Genomic DNA, 27,629 nt, shown 5'->3' on the forward strand with positions numbered 1-27,629 from the left:
CCTGCGCTGTGGTCCCGCCCCCGGCGGCGCGCACACCTGGCCAGGTGGCGACTTCCATGTATGGGCAAAGGCCGCGCGGTAGGCGGGACATCGTATGGTCCCGCCTCCAGGGCAGGGCCAGATCCTCGAGCGTCCAGTGCCCGCCTTTCATCGAGAAGCAGCCCGGCGCGCCTCAGGGCGGGGGACCTATGCACTCCTAACTGGAGCGAGGTTTCCAGCTGTCTGTAGACTGCAGGGCCTCCTGGGTGGGGCCTATCCGGGAAGGCCGGCCTGTTGCGTAGCAACGGCGGGCGGAGCGTGGGGCGCGCGCAGCCGCAGTCTGACTGGAACTCGTGCCCGCCCTTAATAAGCTCGAGCTCCGGCGTCCGCCCTGCGCTCCCTCTCCTGCTTTTGCTACCCGGAGGAGGAAGGTGCACAGACTTTGCTGCCAGGCTCCTAGATCTCCTCCCGAAGTCCGCCGCAGCGAACATGGTGAGTGACCCGCAGCTCGGGCGTGCGCCGTGGGAGGGATCGCGTTCCACGGCTCCAACACGGCTCCCGGGAGGCATCCTGCCCACTGCTCCAGGCCGCCGCCCGGGCTCCGCTTCCGCCCGGCCTCGCTGCCTTCCATCTCGAAGTCGGTAGATCCCCGGGGTGGGCCGTCGAACCTGAGACCGTCCTTGTGGGTGCGGTTTTCTCCAAGGCCAGCTCGGTGACCCATGAGCCTTTCCAGCCCTTTCTACGAGAAGGAAAAGAAGGATTTTATTGAACACTCTAGAGGGCGGGGTAATTGCTAGCGAGCGTGATTAAGAACCGGGTGGCCTTGCCGTGGCTTTGTTTGTCGTATCTGGCAATCAGCTTCAGTGGCACTCTCGTTGGGCTTGTCAAGCTTGGCAGTGGTTCTTTTAACCCTTCCCTGCCGGGTCCATTCATCTATGCTAGACATTTGCCTTCACCTGAGAACATGGCTTTACCACAACTTTGGGTGCAAGGCATGGACATAATGTTACTTTCCTAATGTAAATTTAAAAACTTTCAGAAAGCCCATTTAATTACTGGAGCCCTTTAAAAAGAGAAACATTCGTTGTATTGAGATGGTAGAGATTTTACTTAATTTACAAACTTCTCTATCTCTAAACTGTTACTCAAGTCGGTTGTAAAACACAGTATCTCTACTAGGCGATCAAGTGGAACATTTTGTCACTGTAGTCTGCACACTGTTACCATTTTTGGTCAATGATTTGCTGGCAAGGCCTTGCCACACTGCTAGAAATACTATCCTGTTGCTACATCTGTGCGCCGGGAAGCAGTTGGTACCCACTTATGTGTCTACAGAGTGTTTTCACTGAATAACAACTTTGGTTTTTCCTTAGGATGTAGCAACTGGCTTGCAGGTGCAGGCTGGCTCATTAGATTAAATGGGTAATTTTCTTCAAAACTGATCATGCTTAGTAGTGTCTTGATATTAAGTTTTGTTTGAGTTTAATGCTATGAGCATTAAACTATTCAGGCCCTGAAGTCTCTTGAACCTCAGCAAGATTTTAAATGTATGTGTATGCTGGTTTATAGTAAAGACTGAATCTAAAGGGTTTGAGTTCTGATACATTCGAGCACTCAGTGAAGTGGGCTGGTGTCTGCTCTCCAGTCTGCTGATGTAACATCTTTTCTTTTAGTTGAGAATGCAAACGTTGTATTTAAAATAGGGTCAAACATTTTAAACGTGTAAAAGCTTGGTTTTAAAGCTTAACTTTTTCCGGTGTACATTCTAATAAAATGAAAAAAAAAAGTTTGTTGTATTTTTTGGTACTTGGAGGAGACAGAAATAAAAACTAAAGGTGGGTCCATTCTTACATCCAAGTACCGATATATTTATTATGGTCTGAGGACTTGGGTACAGGAATGCCATCATGCTTTCGGATCCAGTTTCCTTTTCACTGTGGGCTCTGGGAATTGAACTTAGGTTGTTAGACTTGCCTGGCAAGTGCTTTCACCTGCTGAGCCAGTTCACCTGTCCTGAGTATGTTTTAAGAATGAAGAATTTAGAACACAGATGTTTCTGTGTTTGAGTTTATAAGCACAGAGCGTCTTCATTCAGTCCAGCTATTAGAGAATGAGGGTTAGGGGGAGATTGAGATTGAGTTTACTTTTTTTTTTTTTAATCCCAGATTCTAGCACTTTCTGTATTTGAAACCTTTTTAGATTTGTTGGTGAGCTCCTTGGTTTCCTTTTTCTGAGGCAGGATCTCACTCTGTAGTTCAGAACCACATGGAACTCACTGTGAAGCCCAGGCAGGACTTGAACTTGAGGCAGTCCAGGTGCTAGGATTACAGGTGTCAAGAACTACACTAGTTTTGTATTTTTTTGAGTTGGGGCCTTGGTATATGGCCTGGTCTTCTACTCTCTTAGACTCCGAGTGCTGGGATTATAGGTGTCAGCTAATATGTTTAGTTAACCCCTCCTTTCCTCTTTTTGGGGTGGAAGTAGGAAGAGTAAAGTTTAACTACATATGAGTTTGTTTTAAATTAGAATTACTTCCTGGTACTCATTATGTCTTCTAGAAGCTGTTAGAATAAAGGGAATTGAAATTAGAAATATGAGGTGTCCTATTTTCAAGTGTCTCATTACAAAATATCGCCATAAATGTCTCTATAAAAGCCCCTTCCCACAGGGGGGAAATGTATCTTCTGTTTGCACATGGCAAATAAAATGTTTCTGTGTACTGGGTGTGTCAGCTTCCTCATATGTGCAAAGATTTCCAGCCCACTGTAAAATTCCTAGTTTTATTTGCTCAGTTATATTGGGTACAGCTTGACACATCACATGTAGATTTGGCTGGTCTTTTCTTTAACCAAGGAATGCATTTGCAGCACAGTTTTATGGCTCTCTGGAAAGTAGGAATGTCGTTTTGCCTTGAAATAGTTAAGGAATATGCCGTAATCTAACAGCATAGATGGGACCCTGCTCCAACAAACTGAGCTAACTGGCCTGGACTGAATTATAAATGCATTCTGCCACTTGGTGATTAGGGAAAATACTTTTTAACAATTTAATTGTTAACCTATTTAACAATAGTTTGGACATGCTTTGTTTTTCCAGAGACAGGGTTTTTCTGCATAGCCCTGGCCATCCTGGAACTTGCTTTGTAGACCTCAAACTCAGACCTACCTGCCTCTTGCCTCCCAAATACTGGGGTTAAAGGCAGGAGCCACCACACCATTTGTGTGCCGGTTTAACATGAAAAGGGAGATTGTAAAGCAGTGGTTCTTGAGACTGCTTTTGGATCATACAGCCCTTTCAGGGGGTGTGGGTGGGGGTGTGGGGGTGTTGCATGGCATATCAGATAGTTACATTACAGTCTGTGACAGTAGCAAAATTACCATTTGGAAGTGGCAACAACAATAATGTTATGATTGTGGATGACCATAACATGAGGAACTGTGTTAAAGGAAGCATTAGGAAGGTTGAGAACCTCTGCCTGAAAGGACCAGTTACTGCCTACAAATCACTTTTCCTTCTTTTACATTAATCTTTAAAATTATTAATTTTGAAGTGTTTTAAGTAGTAAAGTGTAAAGGATAATGATCCCTTTTATCAAAAGACAAATAACAGTTTGGGGTGTTATCACGAAGAAAGTGTACATTTTCTTCTAGTGCATCCCTTCCTTCCCTAGAGGGTCCCACTCATGTGTCAAAGATCTTACAGTACTGACTCATTAAAGGAACCAATTTCATTCAGGATGTTGCAAATTCAAAGAAGGTTCCTGATGAAGAAACTTCTCTAAGAAAAAGAGGTAACTGAGAGGGTCTTGAGGAAGGATCTGAACAGGTCTCTCTTGTCAGAAAAAGTACAGTGGGCCTTTCCCCTTCCTCTCTCCCTCCCTCCCTCCCTCCCTTGTTTCTATTGAAATGGTCTCACTGCTAACCTATACTAACCTCAGACCTATAGATGGTGCCTGCCTCTTCCTTCCAAGTGCTGGGATTAAAAGGCCTGTTCTCTTCAGTGATCTCTTTCCCAGAACACAGAATGGTGGTGGATTTCTCAACCACCAGTGCTTTCCAGAGGGATCAGGTCCAGTTCACCATAGTCACCTAAAGTTGATAGGTTTAATTGTTTGGTACTTTTATACTTTTAAAAAATTTCTTTATGTGTGTGGATGTTTTACCTACATGTATGTCTTGTGTGCTATGTATGTGCGCTGCCCATGAGGTCAGAAGAGGGCGTCAGATCTCTTAGAACTGGAGTTACAGATAGCTGTGAATTGCCGTGTGGGATTGACCACAGGTTCTCTGCAGAGAGCTGTAAGTGCTCTTAACTGCTGACTGAGCCATCTCTTCAGCTTCTTCACTTCTCATACTTTAATGTACATGCATGCATTCTTAATTCATGCTGCACTAATGTGTTAAATTATGTGTGTGTGTGTGCTGTGTTTGTCTAGTCCCTTTCAGCTTTTTAAAAATTTTGTGCTTTTTTGGGGAGGATTTTGATTTTGATTATATTTACTTAATTTTGGGGTGGGTGAGGTGGGGTCAAGACAATATGTCTCTGCATAGCCCTGGCTGTCCTGGAACTCGCTCTGTAGACCAGTTTGGCCTCAAACTCGGAGATCCATTCACCCGTCTCTGCCCTGAGTGGCATGATTAAAGGCTTGTGTGCCGCCGCCACCGGGCTTCCACTACTTGTGTTACACGTGCTTGCAGAGGTCTACTTGTATAGAAGTCAGAGAACAATTTGGAGTTGGTTCTCTCCTACCTTGTGGGTCCTGGGCTCAGGTCCTCAGGCTTGTGGGCAAATGAGCCACTTTAGCTGCCGTTTTAGCAGCCCAGGGTGTTGGATTGAACTACTGAGTAGTATTGTACTATAAAACTGTCCGCATTTAGTCACCTTTACTGAGCATTTTAACATTTTTCCTGTTGGTTTATCTATTTAAACTTTTTACCATAGTTGTTTTTCATTTAACATTATTATGTATCATTTGTTTTATCCCTGTTTGTTGTGTCTCTTGGTATAAACACACAGACTCTTGAGTGGAGAGCATACATGTGTGTTCTGTCTTCCTGCTGGTGTGTCTGACTTTGTGTTTCATCTGTAACCTTTTGGTGGCTTCAATAAGAGATTGCCCCTCATAAGCTCATGTGTTTGAACACTTGATCCCCAGCTGGTGGAACTAACTGGCACAGCCTCTGTATATTTCTTTTTACCAAATATCAGCCTTAAGTCTCTTGCCTAGCTAATGTGAGGAAAATGGTTTCTATGTTTGATTGACTATTTTTTTCTGTATATATTGTACTTTTTTTTTTTTTTTTTTTTTTTTTTTTTTTTTTTAAACTGAGGCTGGGCATAGACCCTGAAAGTCTCATGTAATGTTAGGTAAACAAGGTAACTACCATGTTACACATCAGATAGGCAGCTTTCATATATATATGCTAAGCAGCTTTTATATATATGATATACCTGTGAACCTGACTTCATCTGAGCTGACTTTTGAGCTATACAATCTAGTACTAACAACAACAACAACAAACAATCCAAACATGATTGTCAATGCTGGGTCCTAATTCTGGGGCTAGTATTCTTCCACGTTGTGTCTTTCATATTAAGCTGCTAAATCATGGAAGAAAAATGCTACCTTTTATCTCACCTGCCATTTTCAGGCTTCTGGTCAGAATAGTTCCTTCTTAGCCAGAGACTGTAGAGATTAGCCTCCTCCGTTCTCTACGTGTCTCTTCATCCTGGGAGGTTCATTTAGCCAGAATGTTAAAAAGCAAATGGACAGGTGGGTCAGTAATGAAGAGCACTTGCTGTGCCTGCAGAGGACCCAGGTTCAGTTCCCAGCACCTTTATTGGGTGGCACACAACCACCCTATGACTCCAGTCCCAAAGAACTCCAGGCCCTGGTCTGTTCTGAGTGATTCAGCCTGTTCTCCTTGTGTACCATTTGCTGATTGTATGTGCAAACTGCAGGACATAAAACATGAGATTATTAATGCCACGAGCCTCTTCCCCCTTAGATTGTTCATGAAAGCATATTGAAAGGCTTATATCTCACACTAGGATTGTTCATGTTTCCTTACGGTCTTGCTTTGTCATGCTGTTACAGTGACGGCTTTCCACTTAGAATTACGCTTCTGGGCTAGTACCTTTTTTTTTCCTTGACTGTAACATTTGTTAAGAAAGGTATATATTAGAAAACTATATCAGGTTTATTCAGCCCAGTAATCTTTTGAACAAATGTAGTTAGATGCATCAGACCCCACTGAATTCAGCTTTTAATCTCGAGTGATTCGTAACTCTAATACCAGACTAATCTCTTAGTGGCTGACATTGCCACAAGACATGCTTAACGTGTTGCTAACTTGATTACTTAATTTTCTGTGTTATGTTAAATTTAGTGTCTAGTTGAAGGTATGTAAAAGTCTAGCCCTCCGCCGCTATAGTGAGATATAAAAGCGGATGGGATGGAGATTTCACTCCTAGCACAGCAGGGTCTCTGGTGACCATGTTTGACTTTTGGATCTCACGGAAGGAAGACTATTCCTTCAACATTTGTATATTATGTTATAGGCTGTGCCTCTTTTATTTTAACCTTATTTCAGAAAAAGAAAAATGAATTTTCCATCATTGTTCTTCTATTGGCTTATTGATACAATTAGCATTTAATTTTAATAAAATACAATTGCTTGCATTCTCAAATAGTTTTAGAGCTGGCACTGACACAGATAAGCATGTTGCTTTTGGGCAGATCTTAAAGTCATTGAGCTTTCAAGAATTTTCAAGTTGTGAAATTTTGTTACAGAAAAGTGTGTGTGTGTGTGTATAAAATTTTTTTTATCAGTGCTCCTTAAAAAAAGGTAAACAACAAAGGTGAAATTTTAAACCACTATAATTAATTCTTTGTGGCACTAGATACCAGCCCAGAGCCTTATATATGCCTGCAGTCAACTCTACTAAGCCACCCCTAGCCCTATCTAAAATACTGTATCAGTATTTGATAGAAAAATAAGTAAGTTTTACATATTTTAAATATTCTGTATATATTTTACACTAAAGTACATCTCAGTCAGGCTTTGATGTTGTGTACCTGTTAACCTAGCATTCTGGAGATGGAGGCAGAGGGGCAGAGGGGCAGAGGGGCAGAGGCAGGAGCAGGATGATCTTGAGTTCTTAGCCAGCCTGGGACTAACTTGTTTAGTCCAAGAGCAGTAAGTAAGCACTCTTAATTGATGACCCATCTCTCCAGACAATCAGTTTCTTATATAATATTTATCTGGATTTGTACCATTCTTATGTTCATATCAATAATACAGTTCCTTTCTCACAGAGATGTTACTGAATTACAATGAATAAGTGATTAAGAAGATTTCTTAATTTTGACAGAAATTCCTATAGAGATGAAGTATTTTAATTTTTATACCTCTGTTCTCACTTTTTAAAAAATGCCATGGAAATTGAGATTTAAGTATTGAAATGGTTGAATAGGACCTCACCTTTGTATACACATTACAATTCAATTGGAGTCTTTTCATGAAAATCCTTAGAGATAGATGAGGCAGTATTGCTGTGGTAAGCTATGACTCTGCCATACAGAAACTCCTCTTTTGTGAAATGAGATTGGATATTTACTAATTGGACATTGTAAACCATAGGAAAGAGCTTAAAGGCCTAACTTATGAAAGAACAAGGTAACGTACAGTGTTAACTACATGTCAGACATGGTTACCTTGCCTCATGCCATTCTTAGAGCAAATCTTTGAGCCTCTGTTGAGCCAAACTGCCAAGGGCTTAGACACATGTTTTTGGAGTCTGGCTTTGCCTCTTTCTGTGTGGCTTTAGGTTAGTGGCTGTTTTGTTCCTCAGCTTCATAGAAAAAGCCAAAACACTTACTTAATTTGAAAAAAAAAAAAAAAAAAAAAAAAAAGATTTCTGCATAGCTGGCTGGGCCCAGGCAGGCTAATCCTTTTTGAGAGATCCAGTTGTGTGAAGAGAGTTTCAGTCAGGAGGACTCATCAAAGGACTTTAAGAAGAGAGTGAACTTGGTCTGTGCCTGGACAGAAAGGCTTGTCTGGCTAAAGTTCTGCAGACAAAGGAGGAAAATTAGTATGTCAGCTTTTGTAGCAGTGGAAAAAATAGCAGAATTAGTCGTTTAAAGGAAGAAAGTTTTATTCTGGCTAATGGTACGTGTCCATGATTGCCTGGCTCCATGGCTTTAGGCCTTCGCAGGACAAAAGCTTCACTGTAGAAATGTACAGTGTGAGGAAGTACCCTGCCCCACGACTGCCAGACGCAGAGATCAAAGAGAAACAGCGACTGTTGGACTCGCTTCCTCCCACTGATCTCCATCGATGCTGTTGAACTATTCGTAGATGGACAATGATTTCAGTTTCTGTTCTTAAAATACTGACTCCTGCCTCAGCTATTTCACTCCTGTTACAGTTAATGGTCCCCATGATAGTACTGGTTCATCTAAGTTTCTTATTTAAAGAAATGTCATCTGTGCTCAAACTTCTGTGCATTCACATCATTTCTTCAAATAGAGTCTGATTTGTGAAATTACCAACTCAAAAGTAAATTTGACTGTTCTAAAAAGCAGAAGCAACAGGGTGAATTGATAACCTGAACAACAGGAAAGTTCTTGCCAACTCTTCATCCAACAGGGAGTAGTGTTCAAAATATATTAACCCAGGAGCAAAATCCCAAATGATCTGATTTAAAAGGTGAAATGATGTCAGGTGTGATGGCACATATCCATATTTCCCTCATTTGGGAGGCTAAGAGGGAAGATTGTGAGCTCCAAGCAGGTGGAGTAGCGTGGAGTAGTGATGTCAGATACAGTGAAGGCCTCGGTTGATCTCATATCTCATTTTTTGAATAGTGTCGTGGTAAACATGGGAGTTTACCAGACATGTCTTCTTTAGGGTAATTTGATTTCCTTTGCGTGTATAACTAGTGGAATACTAGATTGTGGGAGTTCTATTTTTAGTGTTCTGAGGAATCTCCGTGTTAATTTCCATAATGCTCTATAAGTTCACGTGACCACCAATGACACGTGACAGTTCACCTTTTTCTGTGTCTTTGCCAGCGTGGATATACTTAGATTCTTGATGGTGACTTTCCCTAACAGGAATGTGACAGATGGTACTTGGTTATGGTTTGCTTTCCATTTCCCTTCTGACTAATACCATTTTTTAATATAATCGGTCATTTATCCTTTGAGAAAGGTCTGTTTAACCTTCCCTCCCCCTTCAAATCAGATTACTGTTATTCTTCTGTTGGGTCTCTTGTTTCTTCTGGATAGTCATACTCATCCCTTGTTGACTGAATGGTTTACTAATATGTTTTCCTACTCTGCAGGCTGTCTAATCTCTTTTGTATCTTTTGTTGTACAGAAACTAATTGGTTTGATTAAAACTCCATTTGCCTGTTTTTATATTTTGTTGCCTGTGCTCTGGGAATCATATCCAAAGCCATTGTCTATTCATTATCTTGACGGTCACCCCTGGGTCATCTAATAGTTTTATGGTTTGGGGGCTCCAACTTAGGGTGGCTTTGATCCACTTTGACTTGATTTTTTTTTTTTTAAACTCTGTATAGCAGTCTGCCTGAATGTATCCCTGTAGGCCAGAAGAGAGCATCAGATCTCATTACAGGTGGTTCTGAGCCACTATGTGGTTGCTGGGAATTGAACTCGGGACCCTCTGGAAGAGCAGCCAGTGCCCTTAACTGCTGAACCATCTCTCCAGCTGTTGACTTGATTTTTATGTGATGAGAGATAGGGGTCTAGTTTATTGTTTTGTGTATGAGTTTCCAAATTTCCCAGCACCATTCATAAAGACTGCCCTTTCTCTAATGTAGGTTTTTGGTGCTTCTGTCAGTGATTCCTTAGGTAGAGATTGAAGTTATTTTCGGGTTCTCTGTCTATTCTGTTAGTCTGAATGTGTGTGCTTCTATGCTAGCAACATGGTGTTTTGTTTATTTTCTCTATGAATATATTTTGAGATATGAGTTATTACCATGTTTCTGGTCTTTTCTTTTTGCTAAAATATTTTGACTACCCAAGTTTCTGTGGTTCCATATGAATTTTAGGATTGCTTTTTCTTTCCCTTCCCTTCCTTGTGTTAGCCTAGGTTGGTTTTATACTCACTGTGTAGCCAAGGCTATATTTGAACTTCTGATCCTCTTGCCTCCGGTTCCCAAGTGTTGGGATAGCAGGCATGTGACACTATTCCCATCTTCCTTTTTTTTTTTATTGAGTGAAGAAACCATTGCTGTTTGGGTGGAGATTGCACTGACATTGTGCATTTGCTTTGATAGTATGGACATTTTAGCAGCACTGTGAATCCATAAGCTTTTCTGGGATGTCTGTCTGTGTTGACTATAGTCTCATTGCTCTTCATGGAGTTTTGTAATTAGTATTGTGTGTAACAGTTCTTTCCTTTGGCTACATGTAGGCCTAAGGGGTTTTTCTTTTGGTTTTGCTTTGTATGGTGTAGTGCTAAGGATCTGCAAAGGGTGTCGGACCTCTCGGGTATCTCTGAGCTTCATTTCCCAGTCCCTTACAGAGTTTTTTGTTGCTGTTGCTGGTTTTTGTTTTTTGTTGTGGCAGTGGGGGTTGCTTTCTTGACCCCCCCCCTTCTAGTTCACTGTTGGTACATAGACACGCTGCTGCCTTTGTATATTGATTTTTGTATCTTGAAACTTACTGAATTCACTTATCAGTTTTATCAGTCTGGGAGTCAGGCTTTATTTAGAGAATCATGTTGCTACACACACAGTATGCTTGCCTCCTCTCCTGTTTGGTTATCCTTTAGTTCTTTCTCTTGCCATGCTGCTCTGGGTAAGACTTCACATTCTGGGTAGGAACGGCAGAACGCCTGTCCCTGTCTTGTCCCTGACTTCACAGGGAATCATTTCTGTCTTTCAAATATTAGCAAATCCACGAAACATTCTCCCTGCTTGGTAAAATTAGCAGACACCTTTGTATAATTAATGTCTTTACGGATCAAATGGGCCTGTAGCCACAACTTAGATCACACAAACTTTTAAATGTGTTTTGTAGAATATTGATTTCTTAGTCATGCTTTTGAATGCTGATTAATGCATACATTCATGTCTTTTATATAGCATTTATCTTGAAATTTATATGAACTATGCTCACATTAGGCAGTTTTTTAAAAATAAAAAATACATATTGACAAGTCTAAAGACAAATACTATATAACTTTATTGGTTAAGTAAACATCTACTTGGCGGCAGCATCATTGTGGCTGGGGATGGAGGATTGATAAAGATATGCAGGGTAGAGTACAGTGATAACTAACAGGACGGGATGTAGGCATGTGACAGAATGCCTGCTTCGCATGTACAAGATCTTGGGTCCGATCCTAGCAAGGCTTAAATAAATAAAATCAAAGTAACAATTTAAAAAATACCCACTAAGAGCTCTTACTCTTTTAGGGGGACATCAAGAGCAGGGATCAACCAACAGATAGGACAGTATTGGATAGATAATACTACAATAATAGAAGTAACTGTAGACTTCAGTCCATAGAGAAGCAGATGCAGATTTAGATTAGAGCTGATAACTGAAGGTACAAATTCTACTTAGGGATTGTGCTGGTTTAATAAAGTGGTGGTTATAGGTTCTCCTTCAAGATCCATGACTTCACTAGCACTGAATTAGCTGGGTTTTCAGTACCAGGTGTGGTTTCTTTCTTGTTCAGTGGGTTTTAGGTCCAATTAGAGAGCTGGTGGTTATTATCAAGACATGGATGCCACTACTGTACTCTTAGGGTTATCCTGCCGTTTGTTGATGTGGTTCATAGGTGTTACAGCTGGGTAGACTGTTGGTTGCCTCCCTCTTTTGGAAGCTTTCAAGGTACCTTCTAGTCACTTCCAGCTCAGGGGCGTGGACCCTCTCTCTGACATGCATGGTATCTTCAGCAGTTGTGACTTAGTCATCTTCCACTCTAAGGATCAGCCAAGAGCAACAGCAATGCAATAGGCTGTATTTGGAAGCCTTTTGGACAGCCCTGGCCAGCAACTCAAAAGAGGGCTTCTTATGTCTGGCACTGAGGTTTTTAAAAATTTTATTTACGAGAGTACACTTTAGCTGTCTTCAGACACACCAGAAGAGGGCATCGGATCCCATTACAGATGGTTGTGAGCCACCGTATGGTTGCTGGGAATTGAACTCAGGACCTCTGGAAGAGCAGTCAGTGCTCTTAACCACTGAGCCCAGGTACTCGGAGTTTTGTTAGGTAGTGTTTGGCTCAGGTGTGAAAAGTTCATTAAAACTATGTGTGTATATTTATAACTCTCACCCATCTTTTTTTGACCATTTCTTTGCTATATTTAAAAGAAATACATGTGTGTGAATGTGTGTGTGTGTGTGTGTGTGCGTACCACATGTGTGCAGGTGCTCATGGAAGTTAGAAGAGGGTGAGAAGATTCCCTGAAGCTGAATTCTAGGTGGTTGGTTGTAAGCCACTGTATGTGGGTGCTGGGAACTGAACTTGTGTCATCTGCAAGAGCCACGAACATTAAGACATCTTTTCAGTCCTGTGCTATTGAACCAACCCTCCCTCCCTCCCTCCCTCCCTCCCTCCCTCCCTCCCTCCCGACTTTCTTTCTTTCTTTCTTTCTTTCTTACTTACTTTCTTTCTTTCTTTCTTTGTTCTTTGGTGTGTGTATGCATGTATGTACATGTTTACCTGCCATGGGACACACATGGAGGACAGAGGACAGCTTGCTGGCATTAGTTCTCTCCTCCTGCCATTGGAATTCCATGAATTGAACTCAAGTGGTCAGTCAGACTTGGTAGCAAGCTCCTTTACCTGCTGGGCAATCTTGTTGGTCCCTTTCTTTGCTATTTAACCACCTAATATATTATTTATTTATTTAGCATGCAGAGTATCAGGTTTCATTATGGCACTTTCAAACACATTTTTCTTGCTCTTCTCTTCCACTGTGTCTCCTGTTTTTGTACCCTTCCGCCACCAGTAACCTCCTTCCTGCTTTCATTTCACATGTGTTCGATGCCCTGCCCCTTCTCAACAATTTCTTTCTCCCTTTTATTATCCCACTTCTAATTTCACACATATAAATGGACATTAAATGCTAAGATTCACATATGAGCAAGAACAGGCAATATTGTTTTTCTGAGGTCAGGGAAAGTAAGGATCACCTGTAGTGGGCGATAGTTAAATCTTCAACCCAAATATGACCAGTCAATGAAAACACAACTCAGTAATTGTGAATATATTCTGTAAGCCTAGATTGGGCAGATACCCCTACACTATTCTATTCCCCAGCTATGAGAGCCTTATAACTCGAGGATTTTCTAGACCCTTCGTCTGTCTGTCCTTCTATCTCCTGCTTCCCAGTTGTCCTCTCCTTCATCTTCCTCCTCCATTGTCTTCCTCCAGTCTCCCCTCTCTATCTGCTTTCTTCCACCAACCTTTATTTCTCCACCTCCCCTTCTTCTGCCCAATCACTGGCTCCAGCCTTTATTTTACAAATTAAGATGGGCAGAAGGTTCACTAGAATTCACCTGTGTTATGACTCACACCTCCTCTGCAGCCCCTCACAGGAAAGGAAAATTAGTATCAAAATACAAGGCTGGGGCTATCCACAACAGTCACCTAATACAGTAGTTTCTAGATCTATCCTTTTTCTTGCAAATTTTACAATTTTATTTTTTCATGGCAAGATAAAATTCCATTGTATATATATTACATTGTATACATATTACACTTTTAATGTCTGTTTATCTGTTAATGACAACAATAAATATTCATGAGAAGAAAGAGATGGTACTTACCAGATGCCAAGTTTTTTTTTTTTTCTTCTAGTCCACAGTTCTAGTGAACCAGAAACAAAGAAGGATTCTCTGTTTGAGCAGATGGTCTGTTTTGTTACTGCCCTACCCTTTGCCCCTTGCAGTGTACTTAGTAAACTCATCTTGCTTTATCTATAAATAAATTCCTGTTGCAGATAGAAGTTTTAACTTGTCCAGTAACCAAAGGCTTTACTGAGAACTGGCAATCTGGTTTGGTAAAGAGTTGAAGAAGCTCTAACTGGATCTTCTAGATAATCATAGTAATAATTAGTGTGCACTTAGCGAGTGGTGTTGCTAGGCACTGCATTCCAGTGCTTGGTGTGTGTGGTTCCACCCATCCTTTTGAGCTAGCAGTGTAGGATGAGCAGGCCTGACTAACCCAGGGATGCTGCAGGATGCTGCTGCTGCTCCTCTGCAGAGAAATATGTAACATGAAGCATTTCCAGTTCTGCTGAGGAGACAAGTGTAACCAGTTCTCCCTCCCTCCCCCCCCCAACTCCCCAACTTACTTAAAGAACTTATTTTCTCAATTGCAAATTTATCAAAGTTGCTTTCTGTGATCTCCATAGACTTTTCCAGCTCTTCACTTTTTTTCCCCTACTAGTCAGTGCTTCTTCTGCAAGGGATAAACGAAAATGTCTTTTTTTTTTTTTTTTTTTTTTTAAGGGCTTTACTTAGTTGAACCATTTTGCATGAAACTTTGACATTTTATTGCTTTGATTCTTTCAAAACAAGCACAGCATGTACTTTTAATAAACAGTGGCAGGACTGGCACTTTTGATGCTGAAGAAAGATAATTATTATTTTGATGCTAGCCTGGGCTATATAATGAAACCCTGTCTCAAATATATATATTAGCAGTTTGTTTTTCTCAAGATTGCTTCCTTGGAAATAGTCAATTATAAATAGATTTAGTATTAAATGTGAAATCTTTGCCCTTAGATATATTGTTAATTCTTTGCATAGTAGAATATGAAGTTCCAAATAACATGAATCATAACAAGAACAGTGTGCTGTTTCCCAGGACTGGAGGTTATGTAATACATTCTAGAAGTTTGTTTGCCCACCTGTCATCTTGAGAGCTGGAGAGCTGGCCCTGCCCCTCATCTGTTGTAGCACTCAGGGAGTGGGCCCTTGTCTGCTGTGTGGTGGTGTGGGTGAACGGTAAGGTTACAGGGGTGGAGGGTGCATTCAGAGGGGTGAAATGAGTGGGATTGGGATGCTAATGTGAAATTCACAAAAAAAGCAATAAAAGGTTAAATAAAAAATTGTTTGCCCAAAACATACTACTTTGAGCTACTTTGAATATTGAGCCAGTTTTCTGTGCCTCTTGTTAGATATCTTAAAATCAAATGAATAATTTTTTTTGTTATCTCATTTATTTCTAGTGTTCTAGCTCACAGTGATGGCTGCTACATTTGAAAGTAGCAAAGAAATGCTGTCATGGCGGCTGTTGGCCACATTTCCCTAAAACAGCTGGAGCAGGGTTGTTGTAACTTAGGGTCATACCTTAGAGTCTGCCTTTTCTTGCTTCTGTGTGCTCACTTTTTTCAGTAGGATGACTAAGCTAGAATGATCACAATACACTATAGAGGATGAACTCTGGAATTCCAAAGTCAAGGGGCAGGGAGGTGTGGGGGCTGTGTGTGTGTGAATCACACTAATTTATTTCCCTCACTCTTTTCCATTGAATTTCCATATTTCTGTTTTGGTCCTGATTGAATTGTGCTCTTTTCTAATTGTCTTCTACTAGTAGAGCCATAGTAGGGGCAGGGTTGGGGGCTCAGCCGTCAGTCAGCCCTGAACCGCTGTAGCTGAAGACACATCTGTTCTGCTGGGAGGCGGGAGCAGTAGCTAGCAACCCGGCTGTTGCTCCTGTTTCTGCTGGTCCTGTGCAAGGCCTATAAATAAAGGGAGTCATGGGCCCAGTTTCAGACTCCCCAGTTCCTTTGAGCTGTTAGAAAAGGAACCACCACCGACTGTTTTGTGTCAATTTGTTTATTTGCGATTATATAGCAGCTGTGCAACAGTCCCAGTTTTCAGATCTTTTAAACTCTTAGAAAAACTGGATTTTGGCAATGAATACTTTTCTTAAATAGCTAAATGGCTTTTATTCTGTCTGTTGTGGGTTTTTTTTGGGGGGGGGGGAGAGGACTTGCTTTTAAATTAGGATTAAAGTGTATGGGTTCTAATAATGGAGCCAAAGTGAGAGTCCTACTTGATTTTTGTCAGTGAGACATGTTCTGGTTCAGGATGGCTGCTGTTAATTGACGATCAGGTTTAGGAGTGGACTGGTTTAATTGTGTTGTGTTAGTCTTGATATAATCTCACAGTTGGTGGGTTTTATATGTGCTCCACCAGAAGAGGCTTAAGCATGTAATGCACTATGCTTGAAGCAAGATTGTCAGCAGCTGTTGTGGTGCAGGATGGAGTGTGGCTTTTCCAAGTTCTGGTATGGAACTTGGAGGATTTCAGCTGTGAACGCCCTAACTTTTTAAGGTGGCCAGGGCTCGTGTGGTAGCAGAGTCCATTTTTGCTCTGGTTCCTTCCAGCTCTGCAGCAACTTAGTATTCTCTGGTTCAGAGGATTTCCAGCTGTCATCTGTATTGTTTCAACTGTGCAAACTTTAAATTTAAAATGGAGGTTGATTTAACTTCATTAATAACAGCTTCTTGACTATGAGCAGTTAAACATCTGTCTTAATTGAGTACTGTGTAGTGAAACTGAGAGAGGACCTTTGCCTTCTCAGACCTTTTCTTGAAGGAACCAGACAGGTCTTGCCCTGCATTACTTCTGAGGTGAGAGGCTCAGGCTGGGCTGGGTAGGCCTGCACAGAGGGCCTTTTTTTAAAAGTTAGAGAAGCTCAGTGTGACTCTGCACATTGTTCAGGCCTGTGACAGAGACCCATGGGCTAACACAGCCACCCAGGTGAGTCCTCACAGCAGGCTGTCAGGGCACGCTCTATTTGAATGCAGTCAGCTTCCTCAGACCCTGTTTGTGTGGTTTGGTTTAAGGAGCTGTGAAGGTGCCCCCCATGGGTTGGGCCACTGGTGTTTGTAAAGGACTCTACTTTTTCATTACAACTTGCAGTTAAAGGGGTAAATTTGGGGAGGGAGGGTTATTAAATACAGCAGTGAACTAAAATAAAATATTAATCATATTTTATCAAGTTTTAGAGCTAAGTGTTAGCAATTGTCAGATCCTGTGCACATTAAAGTCAAATAAAATCTGGCCTCCCAGTTACAAAGAAAATTAGTAAATTAAGAAAAATTAAGTATTTAAGGATTACATAGTCACTTTTCCATTTCACTTATACTTTTTACTTGATTTCTAACTCAGCCACCAGAAGAAAAGGTGTAAGGGTTCCCAGCTTGTTGAGAGGAGGCATGCTAGTGTTGGGGAGCAGCAGGGAGAGCCAGTGCGGGGCCTGGGCAGTGAGGCCAGGCTTCGGAGAACTGCTCTGGGCCTCTCCAGTCTGGTTGCCCAAGGGGTTTGTATTTGACTATATAAAAATAAGTATGAAGGGTCTGGGCGACAGTTAATTTGTTCATTTCTTCCATATCGCTGCTGTTTAAATCAGGTTATCTAGACATGTTGAGACTGGGTATAACAATTCAAAAATATATTTAACTGAATCTAACATATATCCTGCCTGTTGGGTTTCTTATTTCCACAGGCAAAGTACAGAGTTATGTACCAGTCCTGAGGAGCGACACTGTAGTCAGCCTCTAAAACACTGCAGTGGAATGTTAGGGGAGTGAGTAATCTGCCTCCTGAGCCCTGTTAGTCTGCCCAGCACCCCAAACTGTCTCGAGCCCAGGGACTTTCAGGGAGCTTGTTGCTGAGCCCTGTTGGCCCCCACACCAGCCTCAGTACTGCTACTATGGGAAACCCTGTCCCCTCACCTTGACTGTGGTATTAGTGCAGCTGATGGCCTTCCATAGCTCTTTCTGTTTCTGTCCTTTTATGTGGAAAGCACTGCTGTGCTCATGCAAGTTGGCTTTTAAAGTAACCAATGCCTCCAAACTCCTGAACCTGTCTGCCGTTAGAGGAGACTCTTGCCACTGACCCCTCGTGAGTCCAGTGCTTGTCATCCAGCACGGGCCCACATGCTCTACTTGCTGGTCTGTCCGTCCTCTGGTCTGCTCCTTTTGTACTGCTGTAGGTCAGTTTCCACCCCATGCCTGGCTCTCCTTGTCCTGGTCCCATACTGACACTTCCCCTTCACCACATCTCTGTCTTTGGATTTGGTTTTCTACCTCGTTGCGGCAGTTGATAGTTTGTTCATCTGGATGTTTCAAAATCTCCCTCGCTGTCTTCAGGGGCCATTTCCTCAAGCACGGTGTGTAGAAATAACGTTTCTCACCAGAAACCAGTACAGGCAGCATTTCTCATAGAACAGGCCCACTCTGCCCAGGTTAGAGCCAGATAGATACACACATCTGCAGAACCGCGTTTTCAGTTACAGGTCACGATAGATTCCTAAGTCAGTTGCAAGTTGTGTTTGAGAGACTTGAATACTTTAGCTATATTCATTCAGGTACTGGTTGAGTAAATGAGTACAACGCTCCCAGTGTTGCCGTCTAAGAATTGGGCAAGCACTAAATGGACTCGGTGGCTATGGCTGTTAGAAAGGGGCCACATTAAGTTGGACAGTAAGCTTCGTGGGAAGCTAGTGGGGGGGAGAGATAAGGGGAGTATTGATGCAAACACATCCTACGGATGACACGTTTTATTTATTTTATTATGTATATGAGTGCTCTATCTGTGTGTACACTGCACGCCAGAAGAGGGCATCCGATCTCATTACAGTTGGTTGTGAGCCGCTATGTGGTTGCTGGGGATTGAACTCAGGATCTCTGTAAGAGCAGAGTGTTCTTAACCTCTGACCCAACTCTCCAGCCCTGAATGCTAAATCTTAAAGTATTTTTAAAAGAAAGACTTGTTTGTTGGTTAAAAAAAATACTTAGATATCAGCATTATTATGGACTAGAGGAATTGGAGTGTTTCTAGTTCTTCCTTGGTAATATTATTTGAACATTTTTTTCATTTCTTGCAAAGATCAAAAAATACTACTAAAGCAGTAAAGGGTTTAAATTTGATTTTTAAAAATGCAATAAGTAATCCCAGCACTTGGGAGGCAGGGGCAGGCGGATTTCTGAGTTCGAGGCCAGCCTGGTCTACAAAGTGAGTTCCAGGACAGCCAGGGCTACACAGAGAAACCCTGTCTCAAACAAAACAAAACAAAACAAAACAAAAAAATGCAATAAGTATACACATGTAATAAGAATATAATATGAGCATATTGTATATCCTTATTATAGAGTGATATTGTATAGTCTGTTAGTTTTCTACTTACTGTTAATTTTCTGACTGCCACTGTATTAAAATGTGCTGTTCATTTACAGTAATTGCATCTATGAGAAAAATGTGGATTTGGTTAGCTAGATTTGAGGAGATTGTGAAAAGATGTGGACTAGATAGCCAGGATTGGAGTGTGTGCAGCACTCTTACCAATAATTGAATGCCAAATTACCTTAGAAACAAATGCTAGGTTCCCACTATATCTCAGTCCCCCATGTTCTCGCAGGCATCTTTTTCTCTCCTTTCTGTGACTGAGTCTCACTAATGTCACCCAGCCTGGCCTTGATCTTCCTTCCTTAGACATCAAACTGCCTGCTTGGGTATAGGCAAACACTACCACAGCCAGCTTCTTGAGTGCATGCTTAAATAGCAGTTTTACTGCAGAGCATTTATTTCCATCACCCCCAAAAGAAAATTGCCACTTAGCAGTCAGTCCCTTTCCAGTTTCCTGGGCCCTGGAAACCACTAGTCTACTTAGAGATTCGCCTTTGGGGACATTTTATATAAATAGAATCATGTTGCATGCTGCCCTTTCTCTTTGGCTTTTTTTTTTTTTTTTTCCCCTGAATGTGATGTTTTCTGAGATTCGTTTATGTTGTAGTATGTCAGTTTCTCATTTTTGCTTTATTGTGTGGCTGTAGTGCATTTAAAATCTCTTCACTTAATGAACTTTGGGGTGGTTTCCATTTTGTATCTGTGTGAAATTGTGCATGGTTGTGTATCTGGGGATATTTTTATTTTCATATGTATACAAAAGACCTGTAATTTTTAGATGATTTGATAGCTCCATGTTTAGCTCTTTGAGAATTGCTCAAGTGGTTGACCTGTTTGCAATTTTGCTGCTGCGATGTAAGATTACAGCTTCTCCACACTAACATTTGTTAGTGGATACTCTGTGTGCGTGTGGGTGTGTGGGTGTTTTATATGTGTTTTGCAAACCCCTCAAGTTTTCAAGACAGGGTTTCTTTGCATCGCCCTGGCTGTCCTGGTACTAAATCTGTAGACCTGACAGGCCTCAAACTCACAGAGATCTGCCTACCTTTGCTTTTGGTTCTTGTTGTTACTGAGTTGAAAGGATTCTTCATACAGTCAGAGTAAAAATTTCTTAATGATTTGCAAATCTCATTCTCTAGGGTTTTCTTCATTTTTAATGCACTTTTGCCTCTTATATAACTTGGTATTAATTTTGAGTCTTGGTAATTTTACATTATTAAATCTTTAAGCTTGTAATCTTTGCTTTAGAGAAGCTAATACAGAATGATGTATATTGGAGTTAGTGTTTGTAGTACATGTAGTTGGACAGTAGAAGACAGAAAGATTAAAAACTGCTTTAAGATCTTCTGGTATCAAGAACTTGTTTAAATACCTGATCCAGAATAATAAGTAATAACATGACAAAGAATTATTTTTCTGGTTAGTATAATCCCAAATTAAACTGATAACCTTCATTATTAACAGTAAGATTTTTATTTATTTTAATCTCAATTTATAATTTAAACATTTTAGAAATAATTTATAAAATAATTTATAAAAGAAGTATGTCTATGTGTGCATGTGGCAGGAGTAGTGGTGGGTAGGGAGGTGGAGGCCAGAGGTCAACCTAGGTGATGTTTCTCTGAAACTATCCATCTTGTTTTTGAGATAAGGTCTCTCATTTAGAGCTTGTGGATCAGCTTTGGCTGGTAGGCCACAGCCCCAAGTGATAGATTTTCTGGGTGCTGTCTTCCCAGTGTTGGGATTATAAGTGCAGTACCATGCCCAGCTTTTGCTGTGGGTGTTTGGGATCAAACTCAAGTCCTTATGGCTTGCATAGAATTTAAATTTAAAAAAACAAGCAATTAATGTTTCTGAATATTGATCAGGGCTTTGAAATATTTACATAGTGATGTTTTTTGTTTTTAAGAGAGAGAGAGAGAGAGAGAGAATTTTTTTAGCCAAGAAACTGAAACCATCTGTTCTGCTTTATGTAAAAAGTTTTTAAGATATTATTAATATACAGACTAGGAAGGTAATCTCTGCTAAGGCTCTAAAAGTCCTGTGAGAAACATGGAATTGAGGGCCAGCGTGTAGCTCAGTCAGAAGAGTACTTGTCAGCCTTGCATGAAGCCTTGGAATCAGTGCCAGCACAGTGTGAACCAGATGCAGTATCTGTCAGACACCTGGAAGCTCAGCACTTGAAAGGTGGGGAGTGGAGGGTGAGAAGCTTAAAACTGTCATACTTGGCCACACAGTCATTGACACCAGCCTGGGCTCCCTGAGAGACAGGTGGGGTCAGTGGCATCGACAACACCCAGCTGTTTAAGAAGCCCTTTGGAGATTTTAGGACAGAGGAGCTGTTGTAGTCGTGTGTCCCACATAATTAATGGTAGGCGTGGCTTACACAGCATGTGTAAGTTGGGAGTCAGTAATACTTACACACCTAAGATTTTAAGTCCATGCCAATCTGTAGCCAAAATGTAGTGTTTTATATTTGAAATTAGAAGAGTTGTAAGCCCTTTGCACATTTCTCATTGTAGGCCTCAGGAGTTCAAGTTGCGGATGAAGTATGTCGCATTTTCTACGACATGAAAGTTCGGAAATGCTCCACACCAGAAGAAATCAAGAAAAGAAAGAAGGCTGTCATTTTTTGTCTCAGTGCAGATAAAAAGTGCATAGTCGTTGAAGAAGGCAAAGAGATCTTGGTTGGAGATGTTGGTGTTACCATAACTGATCCTTTCAAGCATTTTGTCGGAATGCTTCCTGAAAAAGATTGTCGCTACGCTTTGTATGATGCCAGCTTTGAAACCAAGGAGTCCAGAAAAGAAGAGCTAATGTTCTTCTTGTGGTGAGTACTAGAATATGGACCCTCTGTAGAACTGAGAGCCAGTCTCCTACTGTCCACTCTTGAAGTACCAGTTCAGGGATCAGAATGGTATTGATAATATTGGGGGTTGAGCCAGGACCATGCATATATTAGGCACAGGCTCCAGCACTATAGCCCCAGACCCCTCAAAATAATTTGTATTGAAGCTACTCAGATTCATTGTCAGAATGTTTACAGGCTTCATAAAGTCTAAGCTGGATTGAGTTTAGCTACACTGTCTACTTGAAAGAACACCACTGTAGGTAGTTTATTTTGTGGATTCTTACAAGTCATTGTTTCTAAATCAAAATTCCTTGTTTCTACTAACTGTTGCTACTGGTAAGGCTCTGCTGGGTCCACGGTTCTCATCTAAGTGCTTGTCCTCTGTTGCTTTGAGGAAGTGATGCCATTCCTCCCTCACTGTGGTCCCACTATGTCTGTAGTATCTAGTTAGATCCCCCCCCCCCCAAACCTGCATAGGGATATTTTATTTTTAATTAGTTAAAAAGATAACCTCTATATTTTGAGACAGGGTCTCCTTGTATAGCCCAAGCTGGCCTGGAACTCAGCAGTAGCCCTTCCTATTGCTGGAAGGGCAGGCATGTTCTGCCATGCCCAGCTAAAATTCATTGTTTAGTTGAATGAATATCTTATTTCCAATGTGTAGCCACATAGACTGACAGAAACAGCATTTTCATTGTTGCAAACGATTCAGCTGAACAGTGTTTTCTAGTTAGCATTTTAAGGTGATTATGTGGCCTTTTCTGGTTATTCTAGTCTTGAAATATTTGACATTAAGCCTTAGACAAAAGTCTTTCACTCCAGCACTTGGGAGGGAAAGGTAGGGGGATCTGTGTGATCTTCCAGGCCAGCGTAAGAAGTGGAGACTGCAGATCTGCAGGCATTGAGATTTGAAGGAAGGCAATGGTAGATCACCCTCACTTCTGTTCCACTAAGGCTCTGCTGTACTCTGTAAACCATGTTGATGTGAGTACTGCAGGCGAGAGGTCAGGGAGACAGATATGTAGGAGTGACTAGCACGCTATTGCGGAGAGTGCTATAGACAGACAATTGAAAGGGTCAGGTGTGGCGAAGCATTGTGCTCTTGCAGAGAATCATGGCTTGTTTCCCAGCACCAACATCAGGCAGCTCACAACTGCTTGTACCTGTTTCAGGGAGTTTGTCCCCTTCTGGCCTCTGTGGACACCTGTACACATGCAGTACACATACAGCCAAGTAGCCATGCACATAGACATAGATAAAAACAAAAATGTAAAAGGTAATTATTGATAAGCATTAAAGATAATAGAGTTTGGATTTGAAAGAAGGTCCATTCATTAAACTTTATTTCTCTTACACACCAGTTAGTGTTAGGGTCTGGGGAAACAACGCTATGATTAACATTAGTGAAGTCTCTCCCTGTCTTTGGGGATTTTACAGCTATGTGCCAGGTTTGCTGACTAAATAGGCTTTTAAGTTGGGCAATGTTTTCTTTACTTGCCTTTAAAAAATTCCTTTTCTTTGTTTTTTGCTTGTGTACCTTCTTTTTCCACTGTGGTTATTGTATGTGACCATTTGTGACATTAACCTTCAGAGGTGAGAAACAGATTCTGAGGCCTGGCTCATCTCATTGGAGATTGTTCAAGACGATGTAGGTTGTACTTCTCTTCAGCAGTCTGTTTCATTCTGGCATTCTTCTATCCAGGGCGCCAGAACAAGCACCTCTGAAAAGTAAAATGATCTATGCAAGCTCGAAGGACGCCATCAAGAAGAAATTTCCAGGTAGGGACTTGCCTCTGAAGTTTTATGGGTGTAGTGGGTCCCCAAGATCAGGACTGGAATGTTTCTAAAACCCACTTATTATCTCCGTAGAGCTTTAGAAACAAAGGGTAACACAGGGAGAAATGCCCTCTGAGCATCCTCTGTCTTGGGCTGGTCACAGTGTCTGCTGGCCTGTGTTCATGACCCTGTCTGTTTCCTATTGGCTGTACGTCAGCGTACAGCTGGTTTTAAACTAGTTTTCACATAACAGGTGGGGATCAGTTGATTGTTATGCATTGTTTTTGAATATAATCATTGACAAAGCTGCAGAAAGGAAATGTTCATAGCAGGAAACATTCTCTTGTCTCTAGCTTTACTGTTAAATGGTGTGATTTTAGGTCATTGAGTCCTCTGGGTCCAAAGGAAAATACACTCACCTGAGCTGGCAAGTTTTGCCGCTGGGTGGCTGGGGTCCGGATGAAGTGGCCTTGGGCAGACTCCAGTCAGAAGACATTGGTATGGTAGAAAGAGCATGCAGTATAAACTCAGGCTTGCACAAGGGCTGAGCTTGCTAACCGCTGTGTGACCATGGCCAGAACCTTAACCTCATGGGCCTCAGTTCTCTCAGCTCTGGGGCAGGAGGTTTGATCAGCTTGTCCTGCCACCTCCCTTCCCCCCGTTATCTCTAAACAGCTGAGGGAGCAGAGCTTGCACAGTTTACCCAGTGTTGGTTTTGGGTGTTTTCTGTGACTGGCTTGTGTATTCCTGGAGTAGAACTGGTTCGACCCAGCTTGTTTTAATGAGTTAAGTAATTGGAATTCCTGCCTTTGTTTCCCAGTCTGCTGCTGCTCCCCTCAGTGGGTTCTCTGTACTTTGGGGTTGATTTGGGGGCCTTAGAGTGAGCTCACAAATATCAGCTGATAGCTCATAGCTCAGTGACTGCAATGAAACCCAAGACTTCAGGGGAATTGCTCCATAAGACTTGATTTAGGAATATTAAATGATAGTCCCCATGTCACCTTTCTTGTGGACTCAATCAGTGGCTTTCTCAAATCAGTCCAAAGTTGTATAAAAACTGACCTGTTGTGCTTGGAGAAGAGCTTGGGAAGTGATCTTCAGATGGCAGACTGACTGTGCTGCTGTTTACAACATTCTGTGCTGAGAACCTGCTGTGTGTAAGCCCTTGGAGGAGCTAGTTCTGCAGGGTGCCAATAGAATTGTCCCTAGGCCCACCAGTGCCACAGCTTAAGAGTTCAGTCGTATGTGTGATGTGAAATGCAACCACAGAACTATGTTTTCTGTAACACAGTGCTTAAGTTCATGTTTTTTTTTTGTTTTTTTTTTTTTAACAATTTTATTTATTTATTTAGGTTTTTCAAGGCTAAGTTTCTCTGTATAGTCCTGGCTGTCCTGGAATTCTCCCTGTAGACCAGCCAGGCCATCCACTTGTCTCTTTCAAGTGCTGGGATTAAAGGCGTCCACCACCACCACTCAGCTTCTACTTTTTTTATGTGCATATGTGAACATCAGTGTGCGGATTCATTCACATGCAAGTGCAGGTGTTCTCAGAGTCCAGAAGAAAGCACCTGGTCCACCGCACTGTTGTCACAAGTGGTTGATTTGTGTGGTTGGAAGCCACACTGTGAGTGCTAGGGACTGATCTCCGGTCCTCTGAATGATCAGGAAGCACTCTTAACCACTGAGCCATGTCTCTAGCCCTGTATTTGTATTTTTATTTTTTTAAATTTAAGGAAAAGGTACTGGCCTGCCTTTTTATTCAATCTCCTTAGTAAAGTGTGTTCGCAGACTGAACATGATGATTGTTTTTATCCAGTTACTACCTCCACAAAGCCTTCCTCAGTGCTTATTTCCTCTGTACCATCCCCTACCTCTTCCTGAACCCCAGTAGTAACTGGTATCCTGCTTCTGACGGCATACACTAGCTGGGGCTGGTTTAGACTTAAATAAATGGAATCATAATGGAATGTATACTTGTGTTTCTGGCTGCTTTCAGTCAGCATTACATTGGTGGGGGTCAGTACTTTGGTGCTTGTGCTTGTACATCATTCCTGCAGTTGGATAGTGTTCTGTAAGACAAGGGTCTTTCAGTTAGTTTGGTACCTTAGAGAAATGCGTAAGCTGCTGCATAATCCTAAACAGAATCTGTCTTTCTCTCTAGGTATAAAGCATGAGTATCAAGCAAATGGGCCAGAAGACCTCAATCGGACTAGTATTGCTGAAAAGCTAGGTGGCTCCTTAATTGTAGCTTTCGAAGGATCCCCTGTGTAGATCACCAGTCAGTGCCACGGATTAGAAGCTTCCATGTTTAACACTATCCTTTCACTATATAAGTAAAGCAAATATATTAGGCCAGGATCTCACTGAGGAATTTGTCTTGTCATCTTTTAGAATAAACTAAAAATTTTATAGTGTCTGCAAACACTACCCTACATAAATCTAGCCTCTAAAGTTTCATTGGTGTGGAATTAAATTCTTATTGGCCAAATGCCTATTTTCATGAGGTGACTTTTAAAGATTTTATTAAGCTCAGGACTTTTAATGACACAGTTCACAAAACAGTACAAGGCAATGTGATGAGAACTGCTAATCTTTGCTAACCTCAGCAGTTACTTTGTTTCTTTTGTGTAGAAAAGTGATCATAATCTGTGTATAATTTTGACCCAAATTCTCTATTTTTCCTTGACTTAAAATGATGAGATATAATTTTCTTTATAATGTGTATAACACCTAATATATGCTAACAGCAGTAAGACTAAGCCAGGCAGTCTTAAAAATTCTATCAGGTGTGTCATGACTGTTTCAGACTCTGCTTAAAATTCACGCTGATCTTGCAAAGCACCAGAGCATGGTGCTGGAATGCAGGAAGTGCCCTGTACCTGCAGCAAGAGGCTCCCTGGGCTGGGAAATGGCTTAGAGTGACTTTCTGTCTTAGAAATCATGGTATATCCTCAGGAGAATGTTCAGTGTCTTGTAACAACTAATGATATTGCAAATTAGGGCTTCATTGTAATCTACTTTATTAATGAAAAATGACAAAGCAGTGTACTGATAAGCCAAGGTGCTTTTGATCTGTAATTTCTTTTTCAAAACTGCTGCATCTGGTACAGTAGACTGTGGAAGAGTGTTGATCACGTTTCCTCTGGGGCTGGGTAGGATGCAAATCCCTAGCTAGAGCAGCTGACCAGCTGTGTGCGAAACGGAAGTAGGTACCATGGATGACACGGGACTGCCCAACAACACTTGGAAATGATTGTTAACATCACAGGCATGACACCGAACACTGTAGAGATGCACAGTCAGTTGAACTTAGTAGTAATGCTGGCTTTATGTAATAAAGGAAGCATTTGTAACTTATCCTTTCTTTGTGTGATTATTTGTGTATGAGTTGGAGGTAAAGAATCTGCCTTCTGTTTGTTTTTTTATTGCTGTGATAAAGATCATGTCCAAAAGCAACTTGAGGAAAGAGTTCATTTCATCTTACAACTTGCAGAATCCATCACTGAGGGAAGTCAGAACACAAACTCAAGAGACATGAAGGAGTGCTGCTTACTGGTCTGCTTGGTTTGTTTTCTCACACACTCCAGGCAGGACCTTACGCCTAAAGGTCGCACCGCCCACAGTGGGCTGGGACCTTCTACATCAGTTGCTACAGGGCAATGTAATGGTGGCGTTTTCTCTATTGAGATTCCCTTTACTCAGATGGCTCTAGCTTGTATCAGGTGGAAACAAGATGAAACTAGCCAGTATAAATAACTTCCCTAGGCAGTAAGCCCTCTAGGTTTTGGCATTTCTGATAGGATTAGGGTCATAGCACACTTGTCTGCTTAA

At 41.6% G+C, this 27,629-nt stretch overlaps 1 protein-coding gene across 1 annotated transcript; it reads left to right on the forward strand.

The window, feature by feature from the left end:
• Positions 1-285: 285 nt before the first annotated feature.
• Dstn (destrin, actin depolymerizing factor) lies at positions 286-27,155 on the forward strand. Its single transcript, XM_034495410.2, has 4 exons — positions 286-471; positions 21,694-22,001; positions 23,725-23,801; positions 25,960-27,155. Exons 1-4 carry the CDS (start codon positions 469-471, stop codon positions 26,067-26,069), a joined length of 498 nt encoding a protein of 165 aa, XP_034351301.1. The 5' UTR covers positions 286-468; the 3' UTR covers positions 26,070-27,155.
• Positions 27,156-27,629: the final 474 nt, after the last annotated feature.

The sequence above is a fragment of the Arvicanthis niloticus genome, chromosome 2 (genome assembly GCF_011762505.2).
Source record: "Arvicanthis niloticus isolate mArvNil1 chromosome 2, mArvNil1.pat.X, whole genome shotgun sequence".
NCBI lineage: Eukaryota > Metazoa > Chordata > Mammalia > Rodentia > Muridae > Arvicanthis > Arvicanthis niloticus.